This window comes from Poeciliopsis prolifica, unplaced genomic scaffold, assembly GCF_027474105.1.
Source record: "Poeciliopsis prolifica strain line A6 unplaced genomic scaffold, Auburn_PproV2 SCAFFOLD033, whole genome shotgun sequence".
NCBI classification, from domain to species: domain Eukaryota; kingdom Metazoa; phylum Chordata; class Actinopteri; order Cyprinodontiformes; family Poeciliidae; genus Poeciliopsis; species Poeciliopsis prolifica.
This window is the reverse complement of record NW_026562408.1, coordinates 2,916,676-2,939,674: the sequence shown is the minus strand read 5'-3', so window position 1 is coordinate 2,939,674 and position 22,999 is coordinate 2,916,676. Positions and strand designations below refer to the sequence as shown.

At 36.1% G+C, this 22,999-nt stretch overlaps 2 protein-coding genes across 5 annotated transcripts in view; one reads left to right on the top strand and one right to left on the bottom strand.

Moving 5' to 3' along the window:
* The window catches only part of LOC129373595 (glucocorticoid receptor-like), a 58,853-nt gene extending 54,400 nt beyond the window's left edge, over positions 1-4,453 (top strand). For all 3 annotated transcript variants that reach the window (XM_055051608.1, XM_055051609.1, XM_055051607.1), the window contains one exon: positions 679-4,453. In XM_055051608.1, coding sequence (XP_054907583.1) covers positions 679-831 — 153 coding nt within the window. In that variant the 3' untranslated portion in view covers positions 832-4,453. The remainder of the gene's footprint in view (positions 1-678) is intronic.
* A 937-nt stretch (positions 4,454-5,390) lies between these two features.
* Positions 5,391-22,999, bottom strand: part of LOC129373594 (rho GTPase-activating protein 26-like) — a 76,893-nt gene continuing 59,284 nt past the window's right edge. For both annotated transcript variants that reach the window (XM_055051606.1, XM_055051605.1), the window contains exons 18-25: positions 20,192-20,297; positions 17,013-17,172; positions 15,146-15,290; positions 14,810-15,002; positions 11,095-11,130; positions 10,912-11,022; positions 8,984-9,075; positions 5,391-7,092 (exon numbers count right to left, since the gene is read on the bottom strand). In XM_055051606.1, the coding sequence (XP_054907581.1) occupies positions 7,004-7,092; positions 8,984-9,075; positions 10,912-11,022; positions 11,095-11,130; positions 14,810-15,002; positions 15,146-15,290; positions 17,013-17,172; positions 20,192-20,297 (932 nt within the window). In that variant the 3' untranslated portion in view covers positions 5,391-7,003. The remainder of the gene's footprint in view (positions 7,093-8,983; positions 9,076-10,911; positions 11,023-11,094; positions 11,131-14,809; positions 15,003-15,145; positions 15,291-17,012; positions 17,173-20,191; positions 20,298-22,999) is intronic.

The window sequence follows — 22,999 nt, the reverse complement described above, 5'->3', positions numbered from 1 at the left end:
AGCCCGTTTGAATGAAACATAGAAATCAATGTGGCACCATGTTAATTCTTCACACAAATCTGACTGGATTTTGCTTTTACTCACTTTATCTGACATTAAAATTTGTTTTAAGTCCTAAAACATGAGTGTCTGAAAATTTCAATCATTTGGAGAAAATTACTTTAAGCTGAGTTTTGATTCATATTATTCACAGACTTGCTACTTCCTTTCATAAATGAGTGGTTTCACTACAAAAACACAAAATTTTATCAGTTAATTTTGGTTTAGTTTCTTTTTCAAATACCTCAGTATACTTTAATTAAGATAAAACTAACTTACCAATAACTTTTCAGCAAGATGTAAGAATTTTTCTCTTGTAATTTTTTTTTCAATTTTTTGAATTGATTAAATTCTTGAATTTTTTTGTTAAAAGTAAAAAAGAAATCTGCCAATGGAACTAGTTCTTTTCATCAATCTCCTAGTTCACTAAGATATTTGCACTGAAACTAGAAAAAAATACTTGGTAAGATTGTTTTTGCAGTGTTCATGTTCCCTTCAAATCTCTTCCAACTCTTTGTAGCTCCTCTGATATTCTGTTCATCGCAGCACACTTTCTTTGAAAAGCATCCAGCGAACAGAAAACAGCTTCACAGAACGATTCTCATTAAAGACCGGGTGTGTGTGTGTGTCCCGTTCCAGATGGTGGAGGGTCTCCTGCAGGTCTGTTTCTACACCTTTGTGAATAAGACTCTCAGCGTGGAATTCCCAGAGATGCTGACGGAGATCATCACCAACCAGATACCAAAATTCAAAGACGGGAGCGTCAAGCCTTTGCTGTTTCATCAGAAGTGACGGCCTTAAACTGTGAATCGATGCCTTAACTGCCTCACTGCTTCAGGCTCTCTTGCACCAGTTCTGCTTTCCCCTATAAGTCTGGTTCAGATTTTGGTTTTGGTTTTGCCACCCTGGTCTGGTCAGCCTGAAATCAGAAATTACCTATAGCCTCAAACCTGCTACCACTGACTGTAGCTCAGTCTCTTGGCACACCAAGAACAATAAGAATGTTTCTTTAGAACGTCTGTGTTTTTTTTCTCAATCCTCACCTCCAGACCTCAGACATTTAATGTTTCTAAAGATGTCCTATGGCCTCTTACTCTCTCCTGCCTGCATTACTAAAACCGTTTCGTCACACCGATGCTCGCCAGCCTGATCTGCCTGCCTGGTGTCAGTCCGCTCGCCTGCTGTGCTTCTCTGCTCTGTGAGTGTTGGTCACGGTCTGGAGACGAAGGGGACACATTGCAAAATAATCTAACTTTTCTTCTGGACTCAAGGACAAAAAAAAAAGATATGACCAATGGAAGAATAGAAAAACAAAGCAGCTTGTGGATCCTTCTTCATGTGTTTTTATGCAGGTACACATCGCTGATCACGCATTCAGAGCTCACACCAGGCATCAGGGTCAGTTCAACCTGACACATGTTTACACAGGATGTATCTGAGGGAAAACTAGTGCCTTTTAGTTTTTATGCTAATTATAGCCATCGCTTGCATATGCATCTCTTTTTTTACCTTCATGTTTTGGCTGGCTTTAGTTTGCTCAACTTCTGATTTCTCTTTGAATTGGACATTTCTGGTATTTTGAAAGTCAATAAAGTCATGTCATTTAAAGGTGGTGATAGCGTCTTGAAATCACCAATCAAGCTTTTTCCAGGCTGTAGCAGCTTCCAGTTTTCTTTGAGGTCTTACGTCCCCATTCCATTTTGGAGTAATTAATATTTGGGTGCTAAGGACGATAACGCATTAGGTGTTGTGCTGCAGGTTCTTTAATACAGCAGGTAAACTTGAATCCTATAGAACCTGCAAGGATCTACAATATTAAAGTATAATGGAACAAGTATCAGATTTTTATTAAGCACAAGAATATGCATGAAGTACATGCAGTTTTTATGTAGTAATACAATCTGAACTGTTTATTTTTTTCATAAATCTTTGATTGGTGGATTTCTAATAGAAATGTAACAGAAAATATATTTGGGCTACTTTTCCCCTCATGCTCTGATTTTATAAAATGTTATTGAAAAAAGTTGAAAAAACAGTGAATGGTGCGTCTAAATATACACTTTATACATAAAACCTGCCTTTTAATTAATTGTAGAATCCATCCATTTGAAACGTAAGAAGCTGCAGTCTAGTCCACATGATTAGTTTATTCTTGCTCAGGCGATGTCTCATTACATCAGATATTTTTGTCCTATTTGTGCCAAATATTACGAGTTTTTTTTTTTAATCAGTTTTCTTTTAATATCCTGCAGATGTGAAGGGTCATGTGTACAGTGGTGGTTTGTAACTTTGCTTCAGGGTGCTCGATCTACAGTGTCACAGATAACACCAGCTAATTAGGATCAATTGTTTAAAAGATGATTATTTTTTTCAGATTCAGATGTTGCTGCGGTCGTTTATGTGGATAAAGCATTCGTACCAGCTTTGTGGCCAAATCTACTGTTCATGTTTGCAACTGCTTCTGCTGAGTCTAAACACAACACTGTTCACCTTCCTGCTCTATTGCCCTTTGTTTTTCTAACTAAGATGTTGGCTTTCAGGGTTTCTATAGAGTTTTGACAAGCATGAAAGAAGTATGCGTAAAGAAATGTTTTCATTTTTATGGCTGTCCTGTTCCTTAACGTTGTTGTTCCTTCTGTTCCTTTCCTTTTGTCCTATTTCTCTTCTTTGTATTCCTCCTCCTGTTGTTGGCTTTTGTATAGTTGAAATATCAGTCCTAAATTCATACAAAACATTAATAATTATTCACTTAAAGTGAAAGAACTGGGAATGCTGCAAAACTGAGTCTGGAAAAGTGGAGTTTATACATGAACCTGTGTAGAAACATCATATGGATTTTCAGCTCTTTACTTAGATGCACAAACAATTAGCAGTACTCTTCTATTAAGAGCCATATGTTCTTTTCTTTGAAGCCAATCCTACTGGGTCACTGTTTAGTTCACAGGCTTTTCGGCTGTAGCTCACCCAGAATCTGCTTTTATCCCAGCGTGTTGATCAATCAGGATTTTAACTGAATCCTCTTGTTTCAGGTGGATTTACAGTTATTACGAATGTTCAGTATTACATTCGTATTCAGGTAGTGGCAAGTCTGGAGACGAGCTTTATGCCCCCTCCCCGCCCCCTTGTCCCCACGGCTTGTTTTTAGGGTTAGATGTATATAAATAACGGTGACATATCCATTGCAATGCAAACAAGTGTCTGTTATTACAAAAAACATATTTTTACATGTTTGTCAGCACTCACGACTTTCTTATACATTTCAGTTTGACTAAAAGCCTTGCAAAAGGGAGACAGAGAGCCATAGAAATACAATTTCAAATCAGGAAATAGACAAATATCAGTGCTTTTGGAGGTTGATCTATTGTAAAAATATATATATATATATTTTGTGTGATTTTTAAATACATTATCCTGATCCTCTTTGATATGACTAATTTTAATTAATCATTTTTGTACATTAAATAAGTCAAAAAAGTAATTTTTTCCCCGTTTGTGTTTGATAAAGATCATTAGAAGTGATGAATACATTAAGAAGTGTTTGTCTTGTGAAGTAAATGTCAATTCTACAAGTGTGTGCACAAATCTACAAGAATGCTCACTGTGTTTTTTTTTTTTTTAATGAAACTATATAAGGAAGAGGTGAGCTAGCGGGCTCTTGGGGCAACCGACTAGAGGACATTTATTTTTGAATTTTTGTTTTGCGCTAAACAACAGTGACCAAAGCAGAGGAGTAACTGAAAACAAACTGATGTAATCAAGCAGTTACAATTTGTGTAGCACCTATGAGCTTACTTCTTAGCACTTTGGGTTTTATTTCAAATGTGTCTTTTTTTTGTTTGTTTTTTTCTAAAAGGTCTTGGCTTTGGATCTCCTGTATATTGCTGTAAAGATCTACTGGTCATTTAAAAAAAAAAAATACAAGGAAAAACAATATCTCCATGTGAAAATAAGTTTTCCAGAGCCTGACAAAATTGCACTACCCTCACATGGGTTGTCACAGTCTACTTTGTATAAAATACATGCAATTATCTTTAAACATTAAGGGCAGATCATGTTTCACTGGTATACAGAGCTATGGCTTTCACTGAAGTCTGTTTTTGTTCATATGTCAGTTATGTAGATGTAATGTAATGTAAAGACAAATATAGATATAAAGAAGTTTAAAAATGGTTTATATTCACACTTCTGTATTCAGTGTCAATATTTTCCCCTATTTGATTACATGTTAAATTAGGTTTTTGTGTTTTTTGTTTGTTTTTTTTTCTTCTTTTTTTTTGGTTTAGTTTTTGTCAACATTGGATTTGGCATTGTGTCAGATGATGTCTGTTATCTCTGGTTCAAGGCAGAAATGTGGAAGAACTGATTTTTCTCTAGTTCAAAGCATCTTACACAATAAAGTTCCTGTTTTGCAACACTGCTGCCTAAAACTTATTTCAGTCAGGTATCTCCTCTTGGCTGATAGAAATGGCCATATTTATTCAAGTGTAATTTGATTATTTTCAATACGAAACAAAAACTATGAAGTGGTGAAGTTAACATCATGAGGTTGAGTTTAAAGTACATTTTGTTGGTGGAAAAGCCTAAAATTTTGTGACCATGTAAAAAAAATTAGACTTCATTTACATGGTGCAATCTAATTCAGTTCTGAATAGGATCCAATATGGGCAGGTTAAGATCATTTTTCCAGATAATAAAACATGCATATCTAATGAAGCAAAGTTGCATGGAATTAATTTCGGATCAATTCCTTTTATTATTTTTTTTCACAAACAAGAAGGTAAAAATAGAGGAAAGAAAGCTGGACTATTGCTTTGATCAAAAGTAAAATTTTTAACTAGCATTATTGGGCCAGTGAACAACTTTAAAAAAAAAAAGCTTAACAGGCTTTATCAAATACAAAACAAACTGCCTAAAGTCTGTCTAATCTGATTTGATTTTATTTAATTCCTTTGAAAGGCAACTGAATTAAGTGGTGAACCACTCAGATGAAATCAGAGCTCAACCCAATCAGATGATCTGCACTGAGAAATGGCAAAAAGTTTTAAGTCATTAAAGGAGTAAAATAAATCACTTGGTATTTAATAATCATGCAGCAAGAGTTAACATTTACCCAAAGATGCCAGTGTTTCTGCTGAATCCACTTCAAATGAAATAAAAAAGACATTTCTAAATAAGTAGAGGGTCCCTTTTTTTCAGGATTAGAAGAGTGTGGGATAGAAAACAGCAAACAAAGGTGAACCGATTCATCAGCCTGTGACTGAAATTGGCCAATATTAAAAAATATATTTTTTGTCTCACTCAAGAAATTTATCAAAAACTCCAGCCGTAAAACGTAAAACTCAAAGCAGAAGTTGCTTGAGATGTATCTTTAATTCTTCACAATCCTTCACCAAAATCTGTAGGAATATTTAAGGCTGTGAACAGACATAAATGATAGAAAATTCTGGCAACAAATAATGCAATAATGGAATTAAGTTAGTAAGCTAGAAATACAAAATATAAAATTTCATACTTGTGAAAAAAATATATCCCATGAAAATGCTGTTTTTATTTACAGGATCATTAAAAACACCTCAAAAGGATGAAGTCTGGAATTTTACGTTCAAGAAAATCTTATAAATAAGTTTATATATGAACAAAGTAGTCTTATTTCACATTAGCTTGCTTTTTTACTTTCCCATTAGTTTTTCTCCTTTTAAAAATCTCTTTAAAAAGAATCATGTTGATAATAAAAGATAGAACAGGGAAAAAAAGCTAATTATTACCAAAACATTCACCTCAGGAAACAAGAGCAGTCGCTGCAGCCCAGAAAATGATATATAAACTATAAAATCAAAATGTCACTCTGTCCTCACATCATTATGCTTAATATTGTCTTTATAATTCCTCATAATGTGATCAAAGCTGAGGAATGACATTATGTCTTCTCTCTCTGTGCTGCTAATATTAAAGCTTCAGATTCCGCATTATGGAAAAAGTAAGAGAGGGAAAATAACACACAGGTGCTTTGTAATGTTAAAAATAGAGAGAGAAAACGTTTCCTGTTGATTGGAATTCCAAGAATGGACCAACATAGTGCAAACATGACTCATCATTTCTCCACTCGCAGCAAGGCCTTGCATCTGGGCTTGTTATAACCAGCAGCAATCAGTCGCTCCTCCTACGCCTCACTGTAAACTGCTGAGCTGCCTCTGGATCCTGTGTGAGATTTTTCACATTTCTATTTTCCAAGTGATGCCTCTGCAAAGGAAAAGACTTATAAATGAGCGTGGCACCATCGCTGACCCAAACCGTTTGAAGCATATTCATCTGCCTTGCGGATCTGCCCTGGGGCAGACATCAGCTAAACATCAGCGAAGCGGACTGTCTTCCCCTGGAACGAGCGACTGCAAACATGTTTACAGCCGAGCCCAATCATCACCGTCTGGTTCCAGGCTCAAATTTCCCAAGGGGATTAGCGACCAAACAATGGAGAGGTGAACTAACAGTTTAAAGCTGAAGGCCACTTACCATTTATCTTGTTCCCTGTCAATAATGAAGTGAATGCTTAATGACAAAGGGCAACGAAGAGGAAGTGTCAGTCCAGATCAGAGTAATAAAACAGACATTTAAAAAATTAATCCCAGCTCTCACCTCAAATATATCAGCTCACTTAGAAGAGTAATTTCACCAAACCCTCATGTTATCTACACCCTGACACAATAACACTTACATCTTCTTCACTGTGAACTCAGATCAACACAATCACAAAACAGTTTCAGTTTTTCCTCTTTCTCTTCCCAGTGCAATTCAGACAAAATCCACAATGCTTCAGTCCTGCGCCAAATCCCTTTGATATGGTTCTGCTTGGTCCAGTTTCTATTCTCCAATCTAGTCAACACAAAGTCAATAAAATCTGCTCCAGAGGAGTTTTGTGCAGTCAAGTCCAGCTTGGTCTACGTTGGGTTTCTTGGTCCAGCTGTGGCTATAGCAGCTCCACATAGTTTTCTGGAATGAGTCCAGTTCGACCATCCAGAGTCCCCTCCAGCCAGCCGGGCTCCCTGGAAGCATGAACTGCAAGGAAGCAGCAGAAAGACGTAAAATATAACGGCATGAATTAAGTTGCTGAAATGAGATATTTACACACAATAAGATTAATTAGACTTTAAGCAATTCTGGAAAGTGCAGGGGATGTTATGGCTTTGTAAGCTGCTGACAGGTTAATTCACAACATTTGAGTTCAATAGAGGCACACCGAGGAATGTATGTTAAAGCAACACCTCACCCACAATGGTTCCTGTGACATAATGGGAAGAAATAGTCAACCAAGAAATCAGCAACACAATTTGAAACTTTCACATGTTGCAACATTCGTCTGTTGAAACAAATGTGTTCTCATGTCCCAGAGATTAACTTGTTTTGGTTTAAATTTGCAGAAAAAAAGACGTTTTTGAAGATGATGACAACAGTGAAAGTCCAACAACAATGTCAACTGAAAGGCCACTCAGGAATATAAGAAGTCCAGATTCCAAAAGCAACATAAAAAAACAGATTAAATTTTGTAAGAGAAATGAAAGACCTTCGTTTTTGGAGGTCTTTTTAATTTTGCATCAAGTAAATCGAAGTTATCGTATTACTGTGCAGATATCTGGTTTCAGCTTTATACAATTTGAGTTGCGTTATCAATAAGTTATAGCAAAACTAGACATTAACAAAGCAAATATTAAACAAATATGTGAGCTTAATGACAAGTGTAGCTTTATGTGTCAAGTCCGATATGTTCAGGAATAACAGGCTGTTGTGCAGAAACTAATCTGGGACACAATGTTTGACAATCAAGACATAAAATATACAAAAGTGACATGAGATGTGGGTCACTATCATGCTAACGGCTGCAGTTCTGTTTCAAGTTTTCTTTACAGACTGGTTTACATTTTACACATGCAGGTTCTGAGGTGAGCTAAATGTTGACCTGGTCAGGTCCTGCAGCAGCAAAAAAATGGCACTTCCACTTCCACTTCACAGATGGCAAGAGTTTCTTTTGGAGAGCTATAATTTATTTATTTTTTTTGTCAATATGTACTCTAGATTTATCTTTGGACTTATCTGTCCAAAGAACATCATTCCAAAAGTGATGTTCTCTCTGTTTGGTCTTTATGTTTTTCTGAGAGTTCAAATCACTGAATATATCTGTGCTAGTCAGGAAGCAATCATATGTTGTAAAGCAGCGTTATTATTACGACTGTTTTAAAAAAACATCATGGAGGTTGTAGTCTGAGCTTCTTGAGGACAGATTAAATGCTTCGTCCTTGGCTGCTGATGAAAAGCCTGCAGTGTTCAGATACCACTTTGAGGATTACATGTCCCCACGGACAAAGTTTGACCCATGAGGGCTCACATGACACTGCTCTGCATTACATAACTATCAATAGTCTTTAAGATGCCAACATTATTTAGATTTTAAAGGTCAGCGTGTAAGAACAAGAAAATGCTATGTGTGTTTGTCATTTCAGAATTTCTTCAATAAATACACAGATTCAGATAGACAGGTGAAGCGCTGCGGTGAGTGTTAATGAGTGAGTCAGCGTATAGACAGTTTTCATAGTTTTTCACATTTAAGTCTGTGCAAATATGGCCTTCACTTAAAGGAAGCTATTGTGGGAGTTTTGAAAAAAGCTGACATGTTAAATTCTTCCAGTCATGTAGGAGAAAAGACAAATAAGCTAATGAAAATCCTCCTTTGTCTCCTTTGTCTTAATAAAAACTAAGCAAACAGCTCCTTTACTCGAATATTAAGAAAGTATTTTGCAGGGTGAAGACAATCTTTCAAACCGTAACAAGGAAGTCTGAGGAAATGCAAATCCCTACGGCTTACTGTGTGTTTTCACAACAAATTAACTTCCATAACGCCAACACACATCCTGTCTTTCTCCTTCACTGTTGCCAGCTCCGGCATCTGACTCACCATTCTCAAAGACGGTCCCAGCGATGAAGGACAGCTCTGAGTCGTGCTCTGCCTTGCAAGCGTACAGCGCTCGAGCCTTCCTGCCTGTGATACTACAACCACACAGAAAGTTGGAGCAAAACATCAAGATTTAGCATCATTCTGTTTAAAACAGATAATTAATTTATATATGTGGTTTAGTAGATTAAACTTCTGTTTATGTTTAGAATTTTATCACGAACTTCTGGTAAAGACGTAAAAACATTTAAAATAAACTGATCTTACTGCAGTAGCAGCAAGTTACACTGAGAAACTCAAAAAGGTTACTATCTACATTTTACTTATCTATTCAGCTTGGTATTAAGCTCAAAGAAATAGAAACTCTACAAATGTAGCGGTGCCACTTGTTTTGCTATTTTCTAAACCTTCCTGAAGATTTTTTTGATCTACTTAGTTTTATTATAATTTTTACGTTTTAAAAGAATTTCTTGACATTTCTGATTAATAATTTATAACTTCCTTTTCCTGGGGAATAAGTACAACAGGCCTTTAGTTTTTGCTGCTCTTCTACATGGGAGGGGCAGGAAACTGATGTGTCTCAGCACAATCATATGATAGAAAATGGAAATTTAAAATAAAGATATTTGCCTAAATTTGTAAGTAGATAAAAAAAAAAGTGGCAGGAGTTAGGCCTTTCTCTCCTACCATCACAATTGTAAACCTATGGAGTTCAATGACATCGGAATTGAGCTTTCCAGCAAAAAAGATAATAAAAACTATTCAGGAGTTACTGGTTTGAACCAAAGGGTGAATGTAGAAAAACCACTTCAATATGGATGATCAGTGTGAAGACCCTGAAAGAAACCTGCTAATTTTTTAAGAAATTGATGATTCATGAACCCAAATCAACACAGAAATTCTTCAGTAGACGAAAAGGAGAAATCTATTTTTAGGGGGTTTACACATCTTTACCAGGTACTCTTCCAGACAGTGCTCTGAGTAAAAGGCTACTTTGGGTTTTAAGCAGTCACAGAGAGAACCAGGTATTAGCAGCTCCTCTGGCATCAGCAGATACTTAAGTCCTTAAATGTGGAGCGTTCAAATGCTGTACATCTGCCAAGGTTTAGGTGAATGAGTGCAACCAATCGGTGTTGCTGTTTTCTATTCCAATTTAAATAGAGAGACTTATATAAGAAAGGGTGCAGTCTGGCCCATATATAAATAGTTCAGAGAACTTTCTCGATCCAGGATGTAACCCCTGATCTTCTGATTTAGCTTTTGAATAATCTCCTTTCATAGGGAAGATCAGCGGTCGCGTCATGCTAAAGGACACAGAACAATGTTCCCAATAAACATTTCAGACATTTACTTTAATAGGACTTGAATGAACTTTGCTCAACAGCTGGAGAAAACAGGCTCAATTCCCGTATTCTCACTGCACACTTAGAGCTTACAAAACTATCATATTTACCAGCTGTTGTTAGCATTACCTATTTTATAACATCCTATAAATCTGAGCATAAAACATTTGCTTAGTTGGGTTTTATTTTTTTATGTCTGACAAATTATTAAACTCTTCTAGTTTTTGTGTTATAGAGAAGGGTTATGTCACCATTTCTTTTGGCATGGGGACTATAATAAATCAATAGTATCTTAACACCTATTACTTTTAGCCAAGTTAAATCTGGACTAGATATTTATGCACTACTAGCATCGGCTGATGTTTGTATTTGATTTATAAAAATGTGAAAGCAAATATGATTGGCATTTTACCTGATTCAATTTAATGTTATAACTGTCAAATTGTCCTTCGTTGCCATTTATATTACTGCTGAATTCTGATTGTTTTTCCTTTTGAATTATGACCTAAGTCAAAAATAATCTACAGGCAAACTTTTACTTGTATTTCTCCTGGAGCATCAACTTTCAAGCTTTAAACATGGACCAACCTGACTGGGGAAGAGTCACTGGAAGCGGATGAGATCGGCTGCGGACTTGAAGGCGCTGAGAACATCGGCCAGGAGGGAGAACGAGGCGAGGTGGGGCTCGGAGACATTGCACTGAAAAGAAAAATTTGCACATTCTACTATATAGAATGTGTAAATGACTTGGATGTGGAAGACTTTTCCTACCTTGTGGGTATACTGCCTCGACACTTTGGGTTCAGTCTGAAGACAGAAAGTAAAAAAGAAACTTAACTACACAAGTTGAATGTGTTGAGCAAATCAAAGCTTTAATAGAACATGAGCTTTTAGAGTGATCCTGTTTGTTCATGACCATGTCTGATGAGAGTCCTGCTACAGATCAAATGAAACATAAAACATTTGGCTTCAAGGATGAAATATTTGTAGATTATGCATTCTGAGAGTCAAATCCATCTTCCTTTTAGAGTGCTTTCAGAGTGCTGCAGCAGTTTCACTATGTAAAAGGAAAAGTTTCTTCCCACTTTTATAGTGCAGGATTTTTCATCCTAAACTGGCCAGATCATGAAGAAATCCAATTCCAGTTATTATGTTACTGTGGGACATTTAGAAATGTATTTGAACTGCTTCTTTTCCCAAGGTGGAGCATCTAGCTATTCAGTTACTTTTCTCAATATTTGTGCAGAAGTTAGCACGTACTGTGTATTTGCAGCTCATTACGCTTTTAAATGAACCAAAGGTTTTGCTGGCCCGGTTAATAATGAGGAATAGTTTCGCTTTGTGTTTCGTTGTAATACAAATTGTACCAGAAGAACAAATAACAAATAAGGAATAAGTGACAAAATTACCTATTCAGCGTTCAAGAGTTTCAGGAACTTCTGATCATTCATTTAACTTATTTGAAAAAAAGTTGTGTTTAGAAATGTGGACTGTGGGTGCTCACATTAGCGTTGAGGATATCTGGGCCTTTTGTAAGATGGTATTTTAACTTGCATAGCTTTGATGATCGACCAACTCCTTTTTGAAAAACTTGCACACAAAAATAGTCTTTATCAGCGTCCCATCAGTCCGTTTTTTGAAACAAAAGCTGAAAAAAAAGTTGCTTGTGTATCAGATTAAAACCAGAAATTAGCAAGTCTTTGTGTGTGTTTCTACATATATTTTTGCTCATTTCTAGTTTAAATATTGGCAACCAATAAATTTACCACGCTGTCCATCTAATCTGGCGCTGCATGTTGTTGATGAACTCAAACTGCTGAACGGCTTGAGTGAAAAGCAAGACCAGATTATGCATCATGCTTCGAGACTGTTACTGTAGTTACCTTTTAAGTTTACTGTTAGGACAGCCATCAGTGAAAATTTGGAGAGTCATGAGGAAACAATGAGGCAACACTGACAACTTCTTCACATGACAGAAATTTTCCTAAAGCCTTTTCATCTTTGTGATTTTATTGTCTGTAGAAAATGCTTCAGGAGGCGTGCCATAAATGCACAAGGGAGGTGTAACTTATTGTTTGTTAGTCAGAAATGGGTGAAATGGGTATTATTACCTATGCACAAAAAACACAATGCTTTTACCACAACTGAATGAAAATGGAAACAAACAAGAGGTGGTTTTAGTTCTAGTTGAAAATCTCAAAACCATTAATAATAAAAGAACAGCAGAGGATATAAGATTATGTGAAGCAATCATCTGTGTAACTTTCAGAGGAAGGCCCCACACAGAGGCAAATTTTAAAAAATGGTTAGATTACAAACCAGAGGCAGCTGCAGCAAGGACATTATGAGAGCTATGGCAGACCAAGCTCCTGTTACATCAGCCCTAAAAGTCTAAAGTAACACATGAGCCAACCACCAGCTAGTGCCAATAAATCCATCTGTAAACACTCTTTCTCTTCTTAATGTCTCATTAGCGGAGTCAGTCAAATGTGCCCAGGCAGCCACCCATACACAGACACAAAGCACAAATGACAAAGTGACAACAAATAAACTACAACAACAAAGTAGGAGACTTGTACAAAGCCAGTGGTAGGAAAGAGAATTATTACTGAATTAAAAAAGTTTAAAATTTTCTTCACTTTTTATAATACTTATTTTGTTTTCATTTTTATTCATCAGCTATAAAAAAGTAAGTTCCTCTTCCTGGGATGCTTTAGAGGCCTACAAGCCTTTAAAACCTATTCATATTTGTAGAAAGTTTTTAAATTGTATGTTTTCAGTTTTTTCTCAATTGCTGAGAAACTCAGACATTAAACACACAGGCCAAAACTCGTAGTCCAAGTTTTGTTTGCAAAAGTTGCTAAGTTGGCCAAAACATTTAAAATATGAAACAAGTGCAGATATTGCCTTGAAACAGCACAACCTGCCACCAAGTGCGTTGTGGAAGAGCAAATAGACATTTTTTTCCTCCATATTAATGCTATTTTCTGCAAACATTTTGCTGTTGCTATCCTTGACATTCCATTCATATTTTTTCCCTGTAGCTATTTGGAGGATGTGATGCTTGGTAGCCTGATCCTTTAGTTTGAACTACTTTCTGCTGTGACCACAGATCATTTAGCTTCCTGTAAAAAACCTGCTGGGACTTTTCAGACAACGCTGTGGCAGTGGAGCATCTTCAGATCAAGCCCTGGTGTAGCCCATTACATCACTTGCATACAAATCCCATTTGTTTTCTTTTTACATACACTGTGTGAAATTGCTCTTCTTGAAAACAATGGGACCGAGAATCAGAAATGCTCAGATTGAGGCAGACAGAGTAGACAGAGATTTCCAGGACTCTGGCCATTTTCCAGCCAGCTGCTCTCAGCACCAGTTGCTGCATGTGGGGCAGCTTCATTGAGCAACAAGGAATTTCCACAAGCCAGCAGCTTGTTTGGTTGTTCACAGAGTCTCAGCCAATCAGCTGAATATTGCAGAAAAACTAATATGGCTGTTCATGTTTCTTCTTTGATTATTTTTGATCAAGTAAAATGTAATCAGTGCTCAGATAATGTGAGGAAACAGTTACATCATGCATCATGCCAATAGACTTTCTGAAAGTAATTCGTCTGAAATAACTCTTCCCTTTGCAAAATAAATTTTTGCAACAAAGCAAAGTGAATCTCTTAGCAACTGAAAGGAAAAATTTAAGATTTTCTGAGTAACTGGTCCCAGGATATCACGGAATCCAAAGCTAAATGACCATTTAATATTTCTTTTTGAAGAACAAATCGAATTTGTAAGTTAGCTCAGACACCAAATCTCTCCCGTGTGGGACTGATTCTACAAAAGGAAACCCTGCCAAGAACACAAGCATTTTATCAGCTCTATCTTTGCTTTGGCAGCTTTTTTTAACATTCACACCTCACTAAAGAGACCAACAGCTTTAGAAAGACACAGTTTCTGTCCACAAAGAATAGGGTGGACATTGTGGTTGATAGTGGTGAAGCTGAAAATAACTCAGCAGCTATGCTTAGCTCCAACATAAAACCCTCTGCTGTTTGTTCACACAGACTTGGAGAATTTTGACCACATGCTGCTTTTTTGGGGGGAAAGCAGCACGTGGAATAATGAAAAAAATTAAGCTAAAATAAAAAAAAAATTACATGGAGCATTAAGCAGAAGAACATATTTTTCTTCTGCAGAAGAAAAACATAAATATTAGGGCCATAGTAGATAAGAGAAAAAAATAGGCATGGGGGAGTAGGTTTCCGCCCAGAAAACGTGAAATTTTAAGATTTTATAAGAAACTTGGATGAATTATGAGTTTCCATGATTAAAGGCATAAATTTGCCATATTAAAACTAGAATACTGTGCACCCAACACGACAAAATGCAAAAAAATAAATAAATAAAAAAGTTTAGGTGTGTAAATACTTTGTGTAAGGCTCTGTTTGAACAGCGTGAGGAAGTGAAACCGTACATATGAGACGTTATGACTCACAGTGAGCTGGGTCGGATTTGTCGGCCGTCCTGCTCTCCATCGTTGCTGGTCAGGCTGTGTCTGGGGGTTTTATTGTGGCTGCCGGTGCTGCTGCTGCTACTGCTGCTGCTGCTGCTGTGACAGTTTGTAGAGGAAGACACCGGGTGTTGCATGTCAGCAGCTGGGGTGTTGCCAACACTGTTCCTCTTTTCACCTACAAAAATAAGGCAGGATTAACATACTTTTTGCTAAAATTGTAAATACCATTGCAAGCTGACACCTTTATGCAATAAGAGTACTTAAGTACGTAAAAGGTGAACAGTATAAAAATGTGTTATTTTTGGGCATGGGGCTCACCTGTCTGAGAATGTGTCGGTGTGTGGAATAGCGTGAGAGGCCTTTCACTGCAGGACGGTGCTTTGCTCTCAGTGCTTCTCCTCCTCGACTGGTCGAGCCTCATGTTTGTTGAATTGCCTGTCGAATTGGGCACATCCCCAAATATCTGTGTAAACAAACAAACAAACAAAAAAACAGCTCTAAGGAAATTGGAAGGAACTTTTCAACCTTACAGTCCCATAAAACCTTCCTGTGAGGAGCATTATGCTGTTGTTGAAACGTCTGTGGACATAATTAGTTCACAGAATAAACAGCAATGTTCATCATGCAATTATCTGCTTGAAATCCAAACGTTATATAAAGAAACCAATGTGAGCAAACTGGTTGGGTTTGAGAAAACTAGAAGTTATTTAAGTCATCAACATGTTAGCTGAAAAACAAACTGCAAAATACAATCGTGTTAAGATTTTTTCACATTACAACTGTTAAGTTCAATGTATTTTATTTTAATTTAATATTTTTGTAATAGATCAATACAGGCCAGTGCATAAAGTGGAAGGAAAAGTGTGCAGATTTCCAAATCTTTTACAAATACATATCTGAAAGGTAAAGGTAAAGACATACAGGTACCTATAACTAAATCTGTCTCAGACAAGATGAGCTGCATCTTTTGAACTAAGAAAAATCAAACACAAATAAAATATCAGACATGCACCTGAAACAATAAAATTCCCAAATGTCAATGTTGAAAATGTATGTTTGAAAAAAAAGAAAAAACAAAACCAACTATAAAATGATAAATACTGAATAGTGGTTGTAGTTTAATTCAAGTTCATTTAATAGTTTTTTTTAATTAAATAGTTTTTTGTTCTTTTTCTTTCTTTATTTGCATGGGAACAAGCATTAAACATAACCATAAGCAGAACACCATAACCTTTTTAGCCTCAGTTAATTTGCAATGCACAGACCCAGATGGGCTTTTAGCAATATAAAACAATTTAAAAGACAATAAATAAACATAGCAAAGCAAAATGTCATAAAATAAATCCTAACATTAAATTAAACAATAATATAATAAACATAAAAAAGACCATCACAGCGGCATCATGGATTGGCTGTTAAACATGACTGGTCTTTAAAAAACTCCTTCAGTCTTCATCGGTAAATGTGTCAGACTGGGATGAGTTTCACATCCTCACAAAAGAAATTCCACGTTCTAATGCATCTCGCAAAAAAACTGCTTTGATCAAAAGAGGTTTTGCAAAAAGGTTGCAAAACTCATTTTCATCCAGAAATGAGTTACTGAACCTCCAGATCTAAGAGGAATTACAAGATCACCGAAAGAGCCTAGCATTTCAAATTTCAAAACTTTCTTAAATTTCTTACATTATTTAAGAAAGTTCACCATATTCAGTTTTTTTAAAAATGTGGCAATGATGAAACCTAAGAAGAGTTTTTTGTTGAAAATTTTAATTGCTCAGTTATATATCACATCTACACAAATTACATCTGTTGACTCTCAGAAGGATGAAGTAAGTAAAAATAAATGATATATTTATGTGTGAGACATCTATTTACTACACATTCTCTTACTCATGTCAACATGTGTGCATGTGGTGAAAGAACCTTTTACTCGCGTCTTGTTTGCTCCATTCATTGACTGAACATCGTGTCCAATGGCAGGCTCTCATGCAGACATATTGTTACCATGGTGAACTGCATAAGCAGCTTGAGGCATGCGACTTTAAAGTGCACTTACAATTACCGTGGGCATGTTTAGATCTAATAGGTGGAATAAATAATGATGAATGAGGAAAAATAAAAGTTAAATCTTCACTGTACAATTTATTGATCGTGCCTGAACTCGCAGCCCTCCTCCTCCTCTTACCTTCTCATGGTGCTCTATGAGGATTTCCACTACAATGTTTTGGAACTTGATATCCATGATGGCTGCGACCGTCTCCTCCTGCGGGCGAAGCAGAGTGGGCCCAAAGACCACGCCCAGATTGGCAACTGTCATCAAGTTCTGCTGGTGGTGACTGGCCACGCTGTGAAGGAAGAACAATGAAAAAGGAGAACTACATTTAAATAAATGCAAAAATATTACACAAAGACTGAAATATCTTACTGCTGTGCTAATGCCTAGTCATTGTTTATTGAACTGAAATCTGCTGCTTCTTGTGATTTTTTGAATCCCCCCCAAGAAATTTTGATAAATAAAAATAGAAAAAGATAACCGTTTACTTAAATAACATGACATTGTTGTTGAAAAGTGAAAGAATAAAAACATGATGCATAGAGACACCTACTACGATGAGGATTTTCTATACCTGTGCTTAGGTCAAATTTGGACAGGATTTATTAGTTAAAAATGCATTTGTCAGAACTAGAAACAAGAATTTGCCAATTGTAGGGAGAAAATATCCTATTTCAGAGCAATTAAACCTGAACAATGATTATCACTATCACCTGAGTGAAGTAATTTTAAAGAACATTTTGACAACAAAAAAAATAGTGGCTATGTGGAAAAGGCCTTGTCACCAATTTGAAAGTGTTTCAAAAACAGAAGACGAATCAATAATTATCAATATTGACAATTATTAATATATCCTGATATAAAAAGCAAACATATTGAGGTGTTTTTCAGCCATATTGTCTGTCCTTACTGTCTGTTCAAGACCTTTAACCTCAGTAAGTGAAAGAAAAAAATTACTAATAAATTACTTACCAAAAAATACAGAATTTCCCTTTATTTCTACACATATTGGATGAAAACACTGTCATTCTTCTTTTCTTAGAGCAACACTTTGAGACTCAGAGGAGTCTTAGCTGCAGTAGTTGGGTTGCCTACTTGGCTATAGCAAAACATGCCACTCTTAAGTTTATCAATCTAAAAAAGATAAAAGCCTCAATATGACGACATTTTTTTTCAGCTGAGGAATCTATGGAGTTTCCTCCCTGAGATCTGCAGACCCCAGTGACCCACAGTTGGAGTTTCCAGGTGAGATAATGACAGAAAATCTCTGAGGTTGTCTGTTTATACTTTGATTATGTTCTGTGTGCAACCCACACAATTCTGTATTTGCTAGTATTTAATTTATAATGTAGCTGATTGGCATATCTGTAAATAGTTTACACTGGTATTTTAGGAATGCATATTTACCTCCAAACTGCCATTCCATAATGCTCAAACTGAAATCACCTGATGTGATTTCAAATAAAAAACATAAAAGTTTCATTTTGTTTATTTTGCTTGGGGCATATTTTGCAAGGTCACGATGCATTTTAATCTCCTTTGTAGACGCTTGGTCATAAATCAAAGAAATTTCCTGCTAAAACTTAAGAGATGGTGCATTCAGGAGAAAGGAGCAGACAGATGGGCTGATGCAATGAAAGGATAATGCCCCCGGCTGCAGCTGTCGCCATGCACAAAGTCATAAAAATCCACTGTAAATCAACAGCCTGACAATGACCTTTGTAGAAAAGCTGAAAGAGCGCAGAGAACAGGAGGGCATCGCCTGTCTGCAAGCAGCAGGTCAGAAAAGGACAAAGCACAGAGGAAGACTGGGAAAGTCAAAGCAGTTTTCTGTCTAAAGCATGTTTTTGCTTCTGCAATACATTTCACAATTAAAACAATCCGAAGTTAGTTAAGGCAAATAAATCTACCAATAAAAATAGGTAAAAAAATAAAAAAAGACAATAATGGTGAAAAAGACTAAAATGACCTTGACCTTTCTGTATTCCTGTTTTATTGACTGAACTGAATTCTGTCAATGATTTACAAATGGTTGGATTCATTTATGCATTTGACCTTTTACATATATAAACACTATCTCATCTTTAGCAATGATGAAATCAATCTGCAGGCTGATAGGAACAGAAAACTGCAAAGATCAAAGGTGTGCTCTGATATAGTCACCATATCCATAAAGTGGTTATGATGTTGGCCATCGACAGCTATAATCCAAAAAAGCTTGTGGAAATATGCTCGCTACCAAAAGGCCTGCATGCGCTCACCCACAGGTACTATAAACATGGATGATGGCCCATTTATCACAGATTGCATCATGCTGCAGCTCCAGAAGGAAAGCCTGATAAATCCACTGGGCTTAGATGAAGGTTTAGACTGAATACACAATGTCAGTGGAATACTTTAGCAGAATAATCACACATAAGCCACTATTGTCATGCCACGAGTTGTTTTTTAGGCTCTGGCTCATTTTGATTATACAGCAGTCAATAAATGCATGCGTCAATAATTCAATAGATTTCTCCAGAGTATTAAAGTCTATTAATTTAATATGTTGCATATGTGGTGAGGGAGAAAAGCAATTATAAGAAATGGTCAGAGGATTTTGATAATGGTTTGTATCCAGAAATCAGATTTTTCAACTTTCAAGTTAGAAAATTTATTTATTTTTTTAAATCATTTTTTTCTCCGAAGAGGTTTTGTGTGGCTAGTAGCTTGTATTTTTGACAGTTGGCTGACAGGAAAGAGGGCAAGGAGAGGGGGGAAGACAGGCGGCAAAGGTTGCCGGGACAATACAATATTTTATTAAAGTTAAATTTCAGATTTTTTGTGTCATAATAAACCAAAATCTGTATTTGTGATGGTCTTTTAATTTTCCAATGTGAGACTAAAAATTCCTGGCAGAAACAGCTTGTCTTCAGTCCTCCTCAGGTGACTGCAAATACATTTTTGGTAAAATTTGGTCTGGACCCTAACAAGTAGATCCAATATCTTTCATTTTCTGCTGGTGTAGATTTTTTTTGTTTGTTTGTTTTGTTTTTTCTGATTTGATTACTCCCAATCCTTCCCTGGAACAGAAAACCTGGGAAAAGAGATTCTCCTGTTGGCTCCAGGGTTTCTATTGTAAACCCACAATGCATCAAATTACATAGAAATTATACTGAATCCAAGCGTTTTTATTTATTTATTTTTTTCCCAGGACTGATGGCAGAACAAATCAAGAGATACTGGATTCCACCAAACGGATTGTAGGACACAGATTCACTATCGCTGGTATCATTACAGGTTCAGAAAGCCTGCGTGTAATCTCCACCTACTTGGACAGGTGTTTCATCAGCAGCTCCAACATCTGTCTGTTCTTCTCAGGTAATCGGTGAACAAGAGCATGGATCTCTGTCACTCTGGCCTCTGGGTTGTCCATCTCTGAAGAAAGACACAAATAACAGCAATAAAGAAATGATCTTTCTTTATTAAGATCATTTACCAATAAACTAACTCACAGACTGACAATCAAAATATATTGACAACATTATTACTTTCATATGTTAACACTTTTATGTTTTATGATGTTCACACAAAAAATAAAATCACATAGCTATTGTGGCTTCAAAAGTGTATATTCTGTCAATCTATCTTAGTTTTAAGTGAATTGTTTTGTAACTATGTACTGTCAATAAAAATATAGCATTTGCTAGAAGTGACAAACACTCAAAGAAAGTTTTAGAAACTGGAGTAGTATTGAAAAAAAAAAGTAAAGCTTTTCTTTTTTTCTTTTTTTACAGGCAATATTTATTATTGAACCAGAAACCAGAAGCAGTATTTGCAAATATGCATAGATGTAAAGTTAAATCCAAAATTATTCATACCATTGTCCGATTTATGTTTAAATTAATTAGGGATGCAACAATATGTCAATATGAGCCGATGTTGATATGAAGTATAAATATTTTAGTGGCTAAAAAAGTGAAGATGTTTTTGCATTAAAGTATGTATGCATTTATTAATGCATACAAAGTCTGGAAGTTGCACTTATTAAACTGGCAAAATGGCATAAATACTCAAGTCACATATCAAAACTATCCACACAAATTTTGACTGCTGTAAAGGCCGAAGACTAAAATATAAACCAAAACTATATTGAGAGCATAAGAAGAGTAGTGCAAGACATCTTAAACATGTCCCAATAAAAATGCAATGTCAACACTGTCAGGCATCTGATCACAAATATGACACCTGCTTGTCATTTCCTACCATGAACACTACAAGCTGTAGTAGGGAAAGTTTATAAATATTATTTTTTTTCACTTATTTGTCGAAACTGTTAGTAGATCCTGATAGTGGAATATGAAACAGATAATCTGTGAAAAAAAATCAGGTTTGTCTGTATCCGTTTGCAGAAATACACCAGTCCCAGAAACAACCAATCAGAAGGAATGTCTTAACAGTGTTTTGTACAGTGTCGCATCCTTCCCACATTTAGAGCATGCTGTCGTTCAATCTCAAGATTGCTGGTGTGCTGTGGTTGTGCTCATGTCGGAAAAACATCCTAACCTGCCAGCGAATACCAGCCTGGTTATTTTTTCTTAAATGCAATTAAATCCTTTTGCCACAGAGATAAAGAAAATTTGATCAGACATTAACACATGAAAATTGTTTAATGAAAAAATAACAATTTGGTGGGTATATCATTATTTTTTTTCACATGGTTTAACTGTGAACAGAACCAAGAATATTTTTTTAAAGAAATCAATAAATTATGTTTACATTTGTTGTCATAACATGCCAATTTTTTTTTTAAGTTCAAAGGATAAGAAAATTTTTGTGAGGCCCTTTCTACAAAACACAGCAATGTAGTTGTGTGGGGGGAAAAAAACAGTATTCGAGAAATAATTTCAAGCTGTTCATAATTTCTCAGTTATGCAAATCTTCCCATCAGGGCTTGAAGACATTTGCTTTACAAATTAGCAGATACAGAGAGTTGAGCTCTGAACTGACATGAGGGGAGAGAATAAGGGGAAATGCACATCAGTGGTGTCAAACAAGTAAAGAACGCCCCCACCGCTTTCTATTTAACTACTTACACAAATGGCATCTGACGCCATCAAGCTGATTTTAAAAACTACTCCGCTCAGAGGAGCTGATTCCTCTGACAAAACATTCTCCAGATAAAGTCTCTCTGTCTCAGAACCGTTAAGAACAACATGCAATTTGAGTTAAAGGCACCAATTGCAAATTAAATATGTTTTAAAGGTACCAGTCAACATTTTTAGAGATATCGCTTGATCAAGCATTGACTGGGTTTCACCCATTCTCTATAGCCAAGAGCAAAATGAAAATCCTTTCACCTGTCAGGTGAAACCAAGCAATGATTTAAAAGATAGATATCAGTTAATAGATAGATATCAGTTAATATTTGTTTAATAGGAAAATCCAAACTTGTTAGACCAGCTGATTTCCAAGAGGTTCTCTACTGCCATTGTATTGCTTCTCATTTCTTCACTCAATTTAATATAAAGCAATATCATAAATTGATTGGATATTTGCTTTGGTTTTAGAGGGTTTAAAAGTGTAACCTCTCAGAAAAATATTAGGAAAGAATCACATTATTTAAACTGTACAGAGGAAATTAATAGGTTAAAGGGAAAAACATGTTGCAAGCAGATGTAGGCACTCAGTAAAGTTAATAAACTGATTCTCCTGTCAATGAGCACAAAAGACAGATATTAGAAGTCAGATTCCATCTACCACATCTTCTACTCCTCCTCTTCCTCTTAATTCTTCCTTCTTTCTACACCAAACCAGTTCCCACAACATCTTTCTTTTACTTTGACCCCGTTCTCTTATTTTTATTTTTTTTTTTTTGTCTAAATCTGATACACAGGATGAGAGTAAACAAAGAGGAAACTTGAGGAGGAGCAAAATGAGCGTTGGTGGTGGGAGGAAATGGTTGGGATGTGAAAGAGAGAAGGAGCGAGGGAGGAGTCTGTAGCTGGAGTTCAAACCAGGACAGTGTCCTCACAGCTCTCTGAGATGAGCCAGGAGACAAAAAAATAAGAGAACTCAGCCGCATTCTTCCATGTACTGATTCCTGTCACGCAAAATCTGACATAACCGGAGGCTTTCCA